We start from the raw sequence: 14,794 nt of genomic DNA, 5'->3' as shown, positions 1-14,794 counted from the left end.
AAATCTTCATGTGGTAAAGAGGTGCGTTTTCAATATTTCTTGGCGAAAATTTGTCCATGACTGTAATTCGACACAAAAGTTAACCTTACCGAATATGGAGCATGGAGACCGATTTTTTAAAACCCACTCTCATAAAGAATACACTTTTGGTACAGCAAAAAATTGCAATTTTTCATATTTTATGATGAAAATTTGTTCGCAAGAGTAATTTTATATTAAACTTAACTTTACTACATATAAAAATTTCTTTTGACGCGGCCACATATAAGGATTTTCGGGAAAAAGAGACCCTCACATACCAAAAACGGCTTATTATTAATATTTTGAAAAGATTGGCAGGACATTCCACTGTGTAACAAGGTGAACAGTAGAAGATCGTTCGGCTGCTGAGTTAGTCAAACTTTGTATTAATATGATCTATTCGATCCAGAGAACTGCAGTCGTTCAATTAAAATGCTTGGGGATCGAGTTTGAATGATTTTGAATCTGAACTTTAGATTGGCGGGAAAGCTGAGTTTTAAGAAAGCGTGAAAAAAGGAGAAGATATGGTCTCTACGTCTGACGCTATAAAGATGTTATGCGCTTGCAAAACATTGAAACCTATCTAGGTTATACCTTTGGCACCCTGAAAATACTTCAACACAATAGTTAACATGCATTATTAGAACGGAAATCACAATGGTATGTTTCACCTTTAGAAGCCTATGTACAGTTTGCGGAGCGTAAGACATACCTTAGCAAGGACTTTGCCAATTTGGGGCCAAAACTGAGTTTGCCATCAAGGGTTACTCCAAGATATTGCATTGACTCTACAAGATTAATGGAATGCCCAAATATTTCTATATTGAAATTGATTGACCCAGCACGGGGAGAAGCGAAGAGTAAGGCTTTAGTATTAGAGGAGTTAATGTATAGCATCCACTTCATTCAGGAGATAACATTTGCTAAAGAACCGTTAATATTGCTTTCAAACGAATGCAAACCATTTACATTATCTCCTCTGTCTCTGTTCTCTGCATACGCAAAACAGGCGTAGTCCCTACTAACCAAACCCCCAAGATCATTTATAGGAAGATATCTTTACGAAGCGATATATATTGCAATTGTTTTGTACGTTATTGTTTCAAATGAATTATATTTAAAATTTATATCCACCGAATTGTTTTTGAATGTCGACATCATTTTGTTTTTTGCGATCACCGCTTGGTGTTCTCGTGATTTGCCAATTTGTGAGTGATACTGCCACACGAAATTTGCGAGTATTACTAGCCGAGCTGCAGATGCAATCCTAAAACCAACGAAAGCATTACGATGATTAAGTCGCGACTGTAATGATCGACGTATTGATTTTTGTAAGCTTTTCATGGAGACAAGAAAAGGTTTATTGCAATTTGGTAAAGAACTCATGACCTTGTCTTGAAAATTTGAAACCAAACGATGTTTTGCTGCTTAACGGAACGTGTAACAGCCCAACATGTAGCACATGCGCTTCTTCACCTAAAGCCTCGCATATGTCCACCCATGTTCCTCTACTTTTTTCCCGTGTCAAATGTCTTTGGACTCAATTTGTAATATTTCTAATACCAATGTTGTTTCTTTCACAGCTGTGCCGGCACGGAAACCGTTATTTCTGTCAAGACTGGCACTGGAAGCCTCATATGATGGCATAAAAGACTTCCCAACTGCAAAGACCACATCAGTTAATCCTAATCACGTTACGACGAAGACGTTTTCGACGAGATATTTTGTTAAATAAATCGTTATGGTCACCAGAATCCTTAATAAAGGAATCTACTCCGCGCGATAAGCCTCGACACACTAATGCTGTAGTTCCTCTAAACACAAACAACTAAATGTTCCCTCAGGCTCAGTAACTATCAATCACCAAAATGTTAAAGTACTAAGCTCCGAAATTCCGCGTTCTTAAATAAATTTAGTGAGCATTGAGTTTTCCTGTTTCACTTTCACTGGTTTACGACGGGTCTCCGTTCATCGGAACTTTTCCTAAACACTTTTCAATGTTAGATCTTACTGGTAATTTTAATTCGTATATCAGTTGACTTTTCATCGTTTTCATTTAAACTTCCAACGAATTTTTAGTACTCGTGTGCTGGTAGTAAGCGTTTATAGAGCTCGTGCTCTTTTTCAAACGGAGATATATCCACTTCATAAGAAACATGCTGCCCTTATTTGTGACGTGACTGGAACGTCAAAACTTGCTGATATGGTTATAATTTTGAGTTAATTTAATTTATCACAAGTCGCTGCGTGTTATAGTTATAAGTCACGCCGTGTGGTCCCCACTTCAAGATAGAGCTAGTATGTTTTTCAAAGAACTATGACAACGACCGAAAACTACTCCAATACATCATACCCCTGATTGTAAAGTTAGATTGCTAGATCTTTGCTTTGTCTTGGAGATAGTTGTAAGACACTGTTCACCTTTTAGTTTATCTTTATCATTCAGAAATCTGTTCACCCTTTCATTACAAGCAGGATGGCGTGCTAAATAACTGTAAGTTGCAACTGTTAAGTTGCATCTGCTCAAATATACAGCCAGATGTTAATAAAACGAACATTTTTCCGCTTAGAACTCATTTTTCACACATTATGCTTGGTTTTTCGGTTGAGGTCAACTCATTTGAAATATCATATGAAAAGGTGTTCTAAGCGCGACTATTTCGTGTAATATTCTGCATTACCTCTACCACCAAAGTTATTACATATGCTTTCAAATGAAAAACCTGCGCTTTCTTATCAGTCTTAAATATTTCCTCAAACTTGTTAGCTCCAAAAAAAAAGAAATATCCATATATCTCTCATCCATCTCTTCCAATGACTCCGACTTCTACGGTGGTATTAACTCCTCGAATCTCTGAATACTTCCAACAAAATATTTCCGTTCCTGATTCCAATTTAACTGATTCATACCAAATCATAAGCTAAATTTTCGTACCGACTTTGATCATTTAACGCACGTTTTTAAACGTTTGAAACATTAAAATAACATTTATAAAAAATTATAGGTCTCTCCCCATTTTATTTGTTAAAATATTTATTTACTCAGTCGATATCAATTCATAAAATTAAGGATATGAAAATTTTTGATAGCTGGTTTAAACAGTGGAATAGAGTCTGTAAAGCGATCTTTCGCAGCAGATTACAAGGGAAGATACAAACCAAAGAGCATGTTAGAACCCGAACAAAATGCTGTTTGAGCATTACATTTCTCAGCCAATTTTTTTCTAAGGTTACGGTTGTACGGAATATGTATTCTCCCCATATATAGATTCCCCCTCCACATTTTTTTTTTTTTTTTATAAGTCACGCTCATACTAAAAAAGTTGAAATCTAATGCACCACACACTTTTCTCGATTCTAATTTTATGTAATAAACTGAAAACATAAAACAAAACGCTGGTAAATTGTTTTATGAATATGGATGAATAGAGCTTTTAGTTAAAATAAAAATGTTTATTTATTTACTAATAAAATTAAACAACAATTTATTGGCATGCAATACAAAATGTTACAAATAGTCGGCGAATAAATGTAACATTGTACTAGAAGTTATATATAGTCTTGTTATGTTAAATCATGAGTCTTTTAACTTTTTCGATTGTAACTTTCGTCATTTGCCGAGGATTTCAGTTTTGCGTTCATAAGCTTTCGTCGATACACTTATCTACGTTCGATATGTCTTATAACAGTTTAGGGGGATTTTAATGAAACACCCAAAAAGTAAAAACAAAACCGAATTAAAAGTCGACGGGTATTGGATATATAGAGCTTATTAGCTTTAGCACAATTTGTGATGTGGTGTTTTTATAAAACAACAGGAATGGATTAAGCAAACTTTTTATATTGTATATAAACGAGAAAATGCATAAGCAGTCTTAGCTCTCATCTTTAGACATATTTAGCCAACTGTTGCAGTTTTTCTTTTACCTAGAGAAAGTATTTCCATTCATATTAGCAATATAGAAAAAAATCTTTAAATATGAAAAAAATTTAACTAAAATACTTTTTTAGTTTTATCATAAGGAAATTTATTTTCAGTCTAAATAATTTTTGCATTTTTTGTTTTGTCTTTGCTATCTTAATTCTACTTTAAAAAATTCACTTATAGCAACAAGTGCATAAACTTTCAAAGATTTTACTTTTACTGACAACGATATGAGTTTTATGATAATATTATTATTATTATTATTATTTTAATTTTAGACTAATGAAATGAATTCTTAGACTAAAAAAAAGACATTGAGCACTAGCAACACAGGCTATCGGCTCTATTAAAAAAAACAGAATAATAAAATGTACATTAAATAATGAGCTTAGTAGTATTAATAAAGTAATGTATAGAATTGATATTCTGTTCTGAAGCTGATTGTAGAAAGTTCAAAGGGTTAATCGTTCCAAATGCAATACTTCTAGCCGAGGGAAAGTTGAGGCAGTCGCAGAGAATGTGCTTTATAGTAAGAGTTTGTCCACAACAGCAGATTGGGGAAGAAGACTTCTTCAGGATCCATTGGTGAGTTGCAATTGTATGACCAAGGCGAATTCTCGAAAATGTTTGGATCTTGGTTTTCTCAACATTTGTTGGATATAGAGGTGGAGTTAATTGAGGGTTAATGGAAGAGTAGTGTTGATGATGGTATTGTAAATTTCCTTCTGCAATTTTCTCTTTAACTTTTCTCCCAATGTATCTTTGAAGATCCAATGGAAAACATCATCCATAATTAGAGGAGCAGAAGCAGCATACTTTGCCGCTCGATCAGCTTGCTCATTTCCCAGTAAACCGATGTGACTTGGTACCCATAACATTTTAATTTTTCCGTCGGGTGTAGTAATTATGTTCCTTAATTTGTTGATGGTGCTCCATCTCGAAGTCGAAGGATTCCGAACAGCTTGTAATACAGACAAACTGTCGGTTACAATGACGGTTTTGAGTTTGTTTTTATGGGCAAGGTTGGCAGCGTGAAGGATAGCTCTGGCTTCCGTTGTGAAAGTTGAAGTACTTTCGTGAAATATGTGGTTGAGAAGAACCCGTCCTGTAGCATCTACCACCGCACAAGCAGGAGGCAGTCCAGGAGATTTTGAGCCGTCTGCGTACAAAAGATTCCAACCAGTACTGTCCAGTACTGGGTTTTTTCAGCTATTAGATTCCTGAAGACGTAATTTGGAGTATCTTCTTTCTTGTGCATAGACAGTGAGATGTCAAAAGAGCTGTCTCAAACAATGGTCAATTGCAGATGGTGACTTTGGAATTTTCTTCGCAATAATAATCTTTCTTACGTCATCACCGAGAATGGATTTGTTTGAATTAAGAAGCTTAGGGACTATTTTAGTCTTCAACTTACACAGTCTATTTTCTAAAGTTGGGAGACCAGTTTCAATTATAATATTATTTATGGGCGTCGTCCGAAAAGCATAACAACTTGCTCTGACGGCTTGGTGATAGAGCGGTTTAAGGATGTTGATATTATATTTGCAGCTATTGCCATAAATTATCAAAGCATAGTCAATCTTGCTTAACACAAGCATTTTCGTAAGATAAGCAATAGTGTTAATAAGCGCATGGCTTCTCCAAGCAACGTACTGTATGAAATTTACCCTTGTTAAAAGGGAGTTTTTTAACCGAAGACAGTGTAATTTTTGGAAAACGTGAGCTCGAGAACATGGAGCGTCTGCACATTTACTACTAGTAAGTCGTTAATATGCATCAGTTGGTTTCCTGCATCGCACATTTGTTTTCGACAAATGTGCATTTTTTTTGATTTTTGTATAGAAATTTTAGCTCCTGACGAGTTTGCCCATGTGGAGATCTCACATGGAATAGATTCGAGGATGTTGATTGCTTTCGTGTTGTCTTTTTCTTTTGTTAAAATGTATACATCGTCCGCGTAGAGACAATGCTCCACTCTTGGTACACGGCAAAGAATTTTGCTAATTTCGTTGAAAGCGATCTGGAAAAGCGTGACAGAGAGAGGAGATCCTTGCGGAATGCCATTCATTAGCGGAAAGGAATCAGAAAGATGATTGTTGATTCTAACTTTGAACCGCCGATGCGACATGAATGATTTGATGTAGCTGAAGAATTTGGGTCCAACATTCCATGATTTCAAGAGTCTTAAAATAACATGAAGACCAACTCTGTCAAAAGCTTTTTCGAAATCAATTGAGAGAATTGTTAGATGATTTCGTTCGGAAATTGCTTTGCTTGTGAAATAATCAATATGTAACAGAGCGTCGATGCACCCTCTATCCCGCTTGAAACCAACTTGTTGCTTTGTTATCAGGTTCTTGGACTCAAGAAACCAAGATAATTTAGATGCCATAATCTTCTCTAAAACCTTAGAGAGGCAAGATAAAAGAGAAATTGGGCGATAATCAGATGCGATGGAGACATTTTTTGACTTTGGTATTGGAACAACTGTTGCCAGTTTCCACATGTAGGGTATATGGCCAGTCATAAATACCGTATTATATAGGTCCAGTAATTTCTTTTTACTAGACTTAGACATAGCACTGATCATTTGGTATGAGATGCGGTCTATACCAGGTGTCTTCCCCTTCAAATTGGAGAGACAACTTCCAAGTTCTGAGGTAGATACGCAATTTTCCAAGAACATGGCACATCTATCGATATTATTTGAAGGAGATATTGGAGTCCTTTTATTTTCAATGAAAGCACTGGAGAAGTTGCTGTCAGAGGAGTATTCGCACCACACTTTTCCAAAGTAATTAGAAATCTCATCTGCGTCAGTTAAAGTTCCATTGGGAGTGCAGATGGCAGAAATTTGGTTCAGGTTTGAAGTCCCATTAAGTCTGTTGATTTTGTTCCAGACAACTTTCATTGATGTATTTCTGTGAATTCGTCTCGAGAAAAGTTCGAAACTAAGTGCCTTTGATTTCCGTAATTCCTTCCTGAATAGAGCATTGGCCTTTTTGTATAATAACAAGTGATTCTGATCAGGATATCTCTTAAAGCGGTGCCATAGATCCATTTTATTCTTCCTCAAAAACGAAAGCGTGTTGTTCCACCATGGAACCCTAGCTCGTTTAAAAGAGGTGTTGGATTGAGGAATAGAAAGATGAGCAGCCGTGCGAATCGCTTTAGACATAATAGCAGCATCATGGTTGCAGTTTCCGTTAAATGGCTTTGAGTTCAAAAATGACTCCACCTGTTTGGAGTAATTGATCCAATCCGCTTTATCTAGGAGGAATTTGGCCTGTTTTGCTGGAGTGGCAGAGGACGTTGAAAGTTTAAGATCGATTATGATTGGAAAGTGATCACTATTATGTAGATCATCAGCAGTAGACCAGGACACCAAAGGAAGAAGTGATGGAGAGCAACATGTTAAATCAATATGTGGAAAAGTATGATGAGTTGAGAAGTGCGTTGGTTTTCCGTCATTTAAAACGCAAAGGTTGCTTTGAAAAAAGGCCTTTTCTAAAAGAGTACCGCGAGTGTTGTTCACTGTTGAGCCCCAGATGGTATTCCAGCTGTTGAAATCGCCGCATATAATTAATGGGGGGGAAAGTACGGAGAATAAACTGTAGAGTTCTTGCTGAGAAAACGATTGCGAAGGTGGAATATAGAGCGAAAGCACTGTAAATTTTATATTTAATATTATTTGTATCGCTACGGCTTGTATATTTGAGCTTAAATTTATGCGTTTGTGAGGTATACTTGATTTTATAAAAACACCTACTCCTTGTTTGGAATATGAATTTTGATCAGCATTCGTGAAGTATCCAGTATATGATTTGGGTGGAATAGGATAAAAAGAGCTTCTAAAATGGGTTTCTTGAAGCGATAAAAAGGTTGGATTAAAATCACTTATGAGTGTACGGAGTTCATCAAAATTATTAAAAAGTCCCTTAATGTTCCATTGTGGAATTTTAAAAACTTTATTTAATTGTAATGACATGTAAGCAGAGTGGAGGGAAGGTTAAGTTGACATGTCAGCGTCTCCGTCGAGAAGGTCTCTATAGGAATTTTTCGTGAATGATTTATTCTTACCAGCAGAATAATCTGTACTTAGGTGATTCGATACATTTGAAGCGCAACGAGTTGGCGCACGTGAATAATTTGAAATTGAAGGCTGATTAATGGATGAAAGAATGGATTCATTACCACTTGTGATTTGTTGAGTAAAGTTGAGAGCTGGAGATTCTGGAGAATTTGGTATATTAGATTTTAGCATATGTGTTATTGTTTTAATTTTTTCAATATTTGCAGTTGCTTTGGTTTTATCAGTATTATATTTGGCAAGTGATATAGCTGGTTCCGCAATATAATTTTTGGTTAATGATGGAACAGGTTTTTCATTGGAAGCAGTTGCAATTAAAGTCTTACTAGGCTCGATTTGCGAGGCAACAGCAGCATATGTATTACTTTTGCCAATTCCATGGGCTACAGATGGATTTCTTTCCCGGTATGTGCGTCGCGCTTCGCCCATGCTACAGTAATTTTCTGTTTTGATTTTCAATATTTCACGCATCTGTACAAAACGTGGGCATTGTTTGTCTAACGCTGAGTGTTGATCATTGCAATTTATGCAGAAACTACGGGTACAGCTTTCTGCATGTGGAGGAGGACCACAATTTGCACAAGATGCAGCACTAGTGCATCTTTTTGCCGTATGACCCAGGCGTTGGCAATTTTTACACCTCATAAGATTTGGAATGTGCAGTTCTACTTTACATTTATACCACGCCACATCAACTGTTCGCGGTAATCGATAGCGATCAAAAGTTGAAATAATCCTTCCTGTAGGAGAGCGTGTTTTTCCGTCATCATTCAGTTTGGTTAATTTATATGCTTCAGTCACTCCTTGAATGCCCATTTCGCGAACAATTTCATCTTCCGGCACATGCTTTAAGCAAGGGGCATAAATTACGCCTCGAACCGAGTTAAGTTTCTCAAGTAGTTTAGCTGAAATAGCACATAGATTAGCTAAAGATTTGACCTTTATGAGCTTTTCGGTTACGCGAGGGTTCCCAGCGAGGACCAGTAAATTCCCATCGCGTAGAATCGAGATGGAGTCGATGTATGTTGTAATGCTATCTAGAGCTTTTTTTATAGCAAAAGGGCTAATTTGGGAAATTGTTATTCGAGCATCGGTTGAAGAAATAACAATATATTTTTTATCAATAGGGGTTATATCGGTGATTGGCAACACCGGAAAATCGGAATTTTTACTTTTTTTTCTTTGGGGGGATGTATCACTTAATAGATGAAATTTATTCGAGTTTTTGTCTGGCGGCCCCGGGGCCATTATGCCTTATTGTTGTCTATTGCTTATTATTTGTGAAATAACCACTCACTTGAAAAGGTTTGGGACTACTGAATAAAAAGTCAGATGTTTTTAATTTTTTTTTTTTTTTTTTTTTTAATGTATTTAAAGGAAAACACGTACGGTATCCGCGATGAACACTTTTCGCAATAAACACACAAAAAGTTCAATAAATTATAATAAGTTTGAAAACTTTTAAAAATGTATAACGCAATAAAGAAATTAAGTTGCAAAAATTTTTTCACAAAGAGAAAAATATGACCACAGCGCTTGAACAGAGTTGCCGATTGTGTCTATGATAATAATTGCAAGAGAAAGCAAGTAAAAATTTAGTTTTAGATTCGGCTTCGAATAGATCAAAAGAAGAAACAAAAAACTTTTCTGTTAACTATGATGAAGTGATCAATTGGATTATCGTCGTCAAATGTGACGAAGAAGAACACCATGGACCTATTTAAAAAATGTCAATTTCCATTCTAAAACTTTGCGTAATATCTTAAATATGGCAAACATAATAATAATAAAAATAAAAAATTTCCATATATTTCCTGATATTTTTCGTGCTTACTCAGGAAACATTATGCTTTCCTTAAATTCCGTAAATTCTAGCATGTGAACAAAGGTGACCACACCATTTCACTTTATAAAATTCTTCATTTATTTTCGTGATAAAATACCAAAAGTTACATCTTTTCTATAAGTAAGGGCATACTTTTCATATTAGTCCTTATACAGAAGAGAGGCTAAAATGAGTTCACATTTCACGTGATCCCGGTTTAGCCTAATTAATCTTCTTATCAAAAACCTTATTATTATTCACTTGTTTTCGCCATAGGGTACCCAAAATAACATCTTATCATATAAATTCATATAGAGGTTTACTTTTCGTGCGTACACCTGCGGGGGATGGGATCAGAGAAAAAGACCTACGAGACCCAAATTTGTTATACTGTATATACTATATATAATTATAATATAATTTCTATGTTGAATTATTGTTATATATCGGTTTTCATCACAAGACATTAAAAAATAGAGCATTTTACCGTACAAAGTCGTACTATTCAGTACAAAAAATAGATATGTATAACTCCAATTTGACATGGCTAACTTTTATGTCAAACTGCTATTATGAAACAGTGTTTACTATGCAGTATTAAAAATTAGAGCGTTTTCCCATATAAAAGCTCATTTTCCGTAAAACCGATCTAATAAGAGGGCACTGAAAACCTCAGATTCAGATTTTTCACAATCATTTAGTTTTCCAAAGAACTATTACTTGGCCACTTTTATCAACATCCATTCCATATGAGGACTATCGTTATATAGGGAATGATCGGAAAAATAGTCTGATCCAAGTTTTTCTCAATGGATTTTTTCAATGGACCAAAACACGTCAGTATGCAAAAGTTCTTTAACATATTTCGAAATTGTGAATTGTAGCTGGAATACAAAACTACAAAAAACTAAATGAATAGACATTATGTGGACGGGCAGATAGACGAACGGACGGATGGTAATGCTTAAATCGAATCAAAATATATACAAAATGATTATAAATCCATGAGTATAATAAAAGGTGGGTGAATCCTGACCTTTAAATATACGTTTTTAAAGTTTGAAATTAACATGTTGAGCTACACAGTTGTCTCAATAAATCGCCTTTTGCAAGCTTTAAGAATACAGAGGATAAAGAGGAGTGTCTTTATGACATTCTTAATAACTTGACAAGATTTTTGAGCTGTAATGAAAAAATTTAATCACGTTAGCAAAACTCTAAGAAAGACTTGAAAAGAGTTTTTAGAACTTGTTTATTTTCTTCTTTTTTTTTTTAATTTTGTGATATTTAATGTTTCCAGCACATGTAAAGAAAAACAATTTAACAAACACATACCCTGATTAATGCTTTCTCGAAACTCCTTATTACCACAAACTTAAAAGCTAATAATGTAAAATTTTTTATTAACTTTACCATTAGCGACTTCAGTGAATTTCTTTCTAGTCAAAGTGATTTAATAATGCATGCATCCAATCGGGTAGCGGGTTTTAGTATTAAACGCTTTAAGATATACAGGGTGTGTTTTAAAATGAAAACAGAAATGTAACGCATTCTAATGGCGCTATTTGCACTGACATAAATAAAACGTGGAAATTGAAGGCGTCGAAGCTGAGCTATTGCGTTCTAAGCTACAGCGTGCTTGTGGCAGCAATGGAAAAATTAACATTAAACGACGCTTTCTGCGAAACTTTTCTCGAAAAGCGTCAATTATGTCACAAGTTGATAATAATAAGCAGTTATTCAATAGCAAAGTGCGTTAACGATTTGCGCGCTTCAAGGAGAGCGTTGAAGATGTAAATCATGATGATGAGTAAAATTTGTGATAATCGAATCCACCATGAAACCTTTGCGAGGATCTCCGTAAGATTTGGTCATGTTTTGTTAATTGGTTGATGACTAAAGATTACATAGACTATACGGATGACTTTTTAACCTAAAATCGTATTTTAACAACACAAGGCAATAACGGTTGCAAACAATAAAAGTTTTCAAACTTCTAATTTTTGTCGAACTTTCCAAGACTTGAGCAGCTGTGGTGTTTCAGTCGGACCATCATTTTCGAATTTTAGTTCGCAAATAAACTTTTGCTGGATCTTCTAATAAGTAATGATATACATCGCACTCGGATGTGTTGCTGTCAGAGTTCACAAAACGAACTTGAAAGCCAAAAAGGTTTGCTGTTGAAAGTAGACATATTCGTCTTTAATCGCGGTATATATTGCTTACTTTATTAAAAGAGTGACACGGTGAAAATCCAAGCATTAAACTAATGTTTGTCACGTAGGCTCACATAGGTCAGGAACCTAAAACTAGAAAGTTAAACGCCGCTATAAAGACACGAAAAAATGTCTTCTCTGAATCATAACATTAAGAGTAACAGTGAATGCATTTATTTGAAACATCTAAAACGAAAAAGAGTATGCTTTAATTCAGGCCAGCAGTCAACATCGATAGCAAAATTTTCAAGAAAACTTCAAGGAAAAGGCAAAGTTCCCGGTTTGATGGAAGCGAGAGAAATGTAGTGTGTTGCGTCTACTAAAGCCTACTAAAATTGTTTCCTCTGAGCACTGCCAATAACAAATTGTCGATTTAGAAATTATGGTGATCAAGGACCAGAATGGTTCCGTACACATGACAAGGTGAGCTTGCTTTCCGGCAATTTACGGGCACACGTCGCAAAAATAATGAAGCACTAGTTGAAATTCAGTGAATGGAACGGATCGCCACACTCAATTCACCATTTGTTTGCGTCGATGTTGCATGCATTTTTTGAACATCAAGTTTGAGTCGAAAGATGAACGGGTTTTGGGAGTTTATACACAAATTGCCAGAAAGATGGAAAACATGTATAAATAGCGGTGCACAATATTGTGAATAAAATATTTTTTCATGTTTTTTAAAACACTTTTCTCTTTTTTACAACCTTATCCCTAAGTTTGTGGTCACTTTCAGCAGACGCGTAAGCGTCGAATTCCAGACTACTAATCAAATTTTTATTTTTCGAAGAAAACAAACTGTAGAAGGACAGGCTCGGGAGAAAGAAAATCGATCTTAATCAGAGATTTTGATGTTTATTATAAACGCAATAAAAAAATGTACATGTCTGCAACATCTTAGCTGTAGATAAATAAATTTAGCGGCCTTATTATTATATTATAACAATTAAGAGAAAATATTTGTATAAACTTTAATTAAGTTTATATCTGGGATACCTTTGTGTTCGATCTGAAAGCGAATCAAAATATATTTTTAAAACTTATTTCTTTGTATTTACAAACGCTAAATTGAAGTGTTGAATTATATTTTCAACTTAACTACTACGTTCAAAAATAAATGATAACAAATTATGTTGCCTTTTTTTATAATTCCAGTTACATAAGTCCTGCAACGACACCTTCGTCGAATAGCCACAACACAACTAGTCCCTTGTACCCTTCAACTGCCGGACAGATTTATCGTTTACATCCAGTAACAAGTTTATCTGGCTATTCCGACGTTATTGATTGCAATGCTATCTTATTATCACCGACAACGGCGACTGTTAACGGCGGGGATAATGCCGGGAATCCTCCAACCAGTGGCTTTTCACAGCGTCTACGTGAATTAGCGGCATCAGCCGGCTTACTATCGCTCAAGCCTCGTACACCTTTAAAGCCAGTTATAAAAACTCGAGGTTCACCGGGACCAGAGTTCCCGAAAAAAGTTACATTTAGTGCTTTTACAACGGTTCAAGTAGTGTGATTTTTAACTGCCGCCTTAAACTGCTCATGGAGTAATAAGTTAACTATAGATGAAAACGTTTAAGTAGCTTTAAATAAAGGTATATCCAAATTCTTATATAAAAATTCTAGCAATTTTATCTTACCATTAACTTTAAACTTTAAAGATATTTGCAGTGACTACTTTTTTGAAGAGCTTTGCTGTCAACCGTTGTTCACTCGGATGTATGTTGGTAACCGCAGTTAACCGTATTGTTGTTATGTTCGTAATTATTCGAAAGAAAAAAAAAAAAGAAAAGCAATTTATTAATTGTTACATTTTTGCATGTGTAACTTCATACGCATAAATGGGTTGTTATTATTTAATTGTAATTAGTAATGATTAATTGAAAAACTAACAAATAATTGTGATTATTCCTCAATTGTGTCTATGTAAAGTAACTGTCAAGCAAGAAATATTTGCCTTGAGGCGAATAATGGGTATCCACCATCTAAGATAAATACTCTTTACAAACAACATACCACATTTTAATCAAGCAATAAGTTCGCGATGCACTTACCATAACTAATTTGTTGCGGACCTAGCGACATAACGATCGTTAAAAATTTTTTTCTTAATTTACTGCATTCTTATATGTTTGGGTGCCGCAGTCCCTTTGTAAACTTGCATCATTTACGACGTCTAAGAAAATGTTTGCTACCTTATTCCACGACATAGTCTGTTTCATTTTTCTCAAGCCCATCAAAATATGTTCGTTTCCTGGAGTATCCTCTTGAAATTTGTAAAAGGATAATAATTAGCGATTTATGTTGAAAAACCCCTTACATTAAAAAAATTTCAATTTTTGATTCTAAGTAATAGTATTTGTACATACTACCGATGTGAAAAATTTCGGTCGAATGGGCCAATTTTTTAATACTTTCTATTATAAGAGTTATCATGAAAATTATGTCTTTGTAGAGCGCAAACAGTTTAATTTTTAATATTTCATGATAAAAATTGATCCGTAGCGTTAATGTGACATAAGTCAGCTATACTAAATTTGTATGTCTATTTTTTGGACATTAACTTACAAAAAGACGGGCATGGAAAAGCTTTAAATGCCAAAAAAATGCAAATGTGACGGCGAAAATAGATGAAAAATTATAACACACTTAACAGAAAAAGGTAATTGACTAACCTTAGACGTCAGCCGATGTGGTGTGCCCGTTTC

At 34.9% G+C, this 14,794-nt stretch overlaps 1 protein-coding gene across 1 annotated transcript in view; it reads left to right on the top strand.

The window, feature by feature from the left end:
- LOC119642152 (nuclear transcription factor Y subunit alpha) overlaps positions 1-14,477 on the top strand; it is an 88,605-nt gene extending 74,128 nt beyond the window's left edge. The window contains exons 2-3 of the mRNA XM_038041147.1: positions 13,233-13,681; positions 13,748-14,477. Of these exons, the coding sequence (XP_037897075.1) occupies positions 13,233-13,602 (370 nt within the window). The 3' untranslated portion in view covers positions 13,603-13,681; positions 13,748-14,477. The remainder of the gene's footprint in view (positions 1-13,232; positions 13,682-13,747) is intronic.
- The last annotated feature ends 317 nt before the right edge of the window (positions 14,478-14,794 follow it).

The sequence above is a fragment of the Glossina fuscipes genome, unplaced genomic scaffold, assembly GCF_014805625.2.
Source record: "Glossina fuscipes isolate IAEA_lab_2018 unplaced genomic scaffold, Yale_Gfus_2 219, whole genome shotgun sequence".
In the NCBI taxonomy this organism is placed as follows: domain Eukaryota; kingdom Metazoa; phylum Arthropoda; class Insecta; order Diptera; family Glossinidae; genus Glossina; species Glossina fuscipes.
This window is presented reverse-complemented; position numbering and strand designations above follow the sequence as displayed.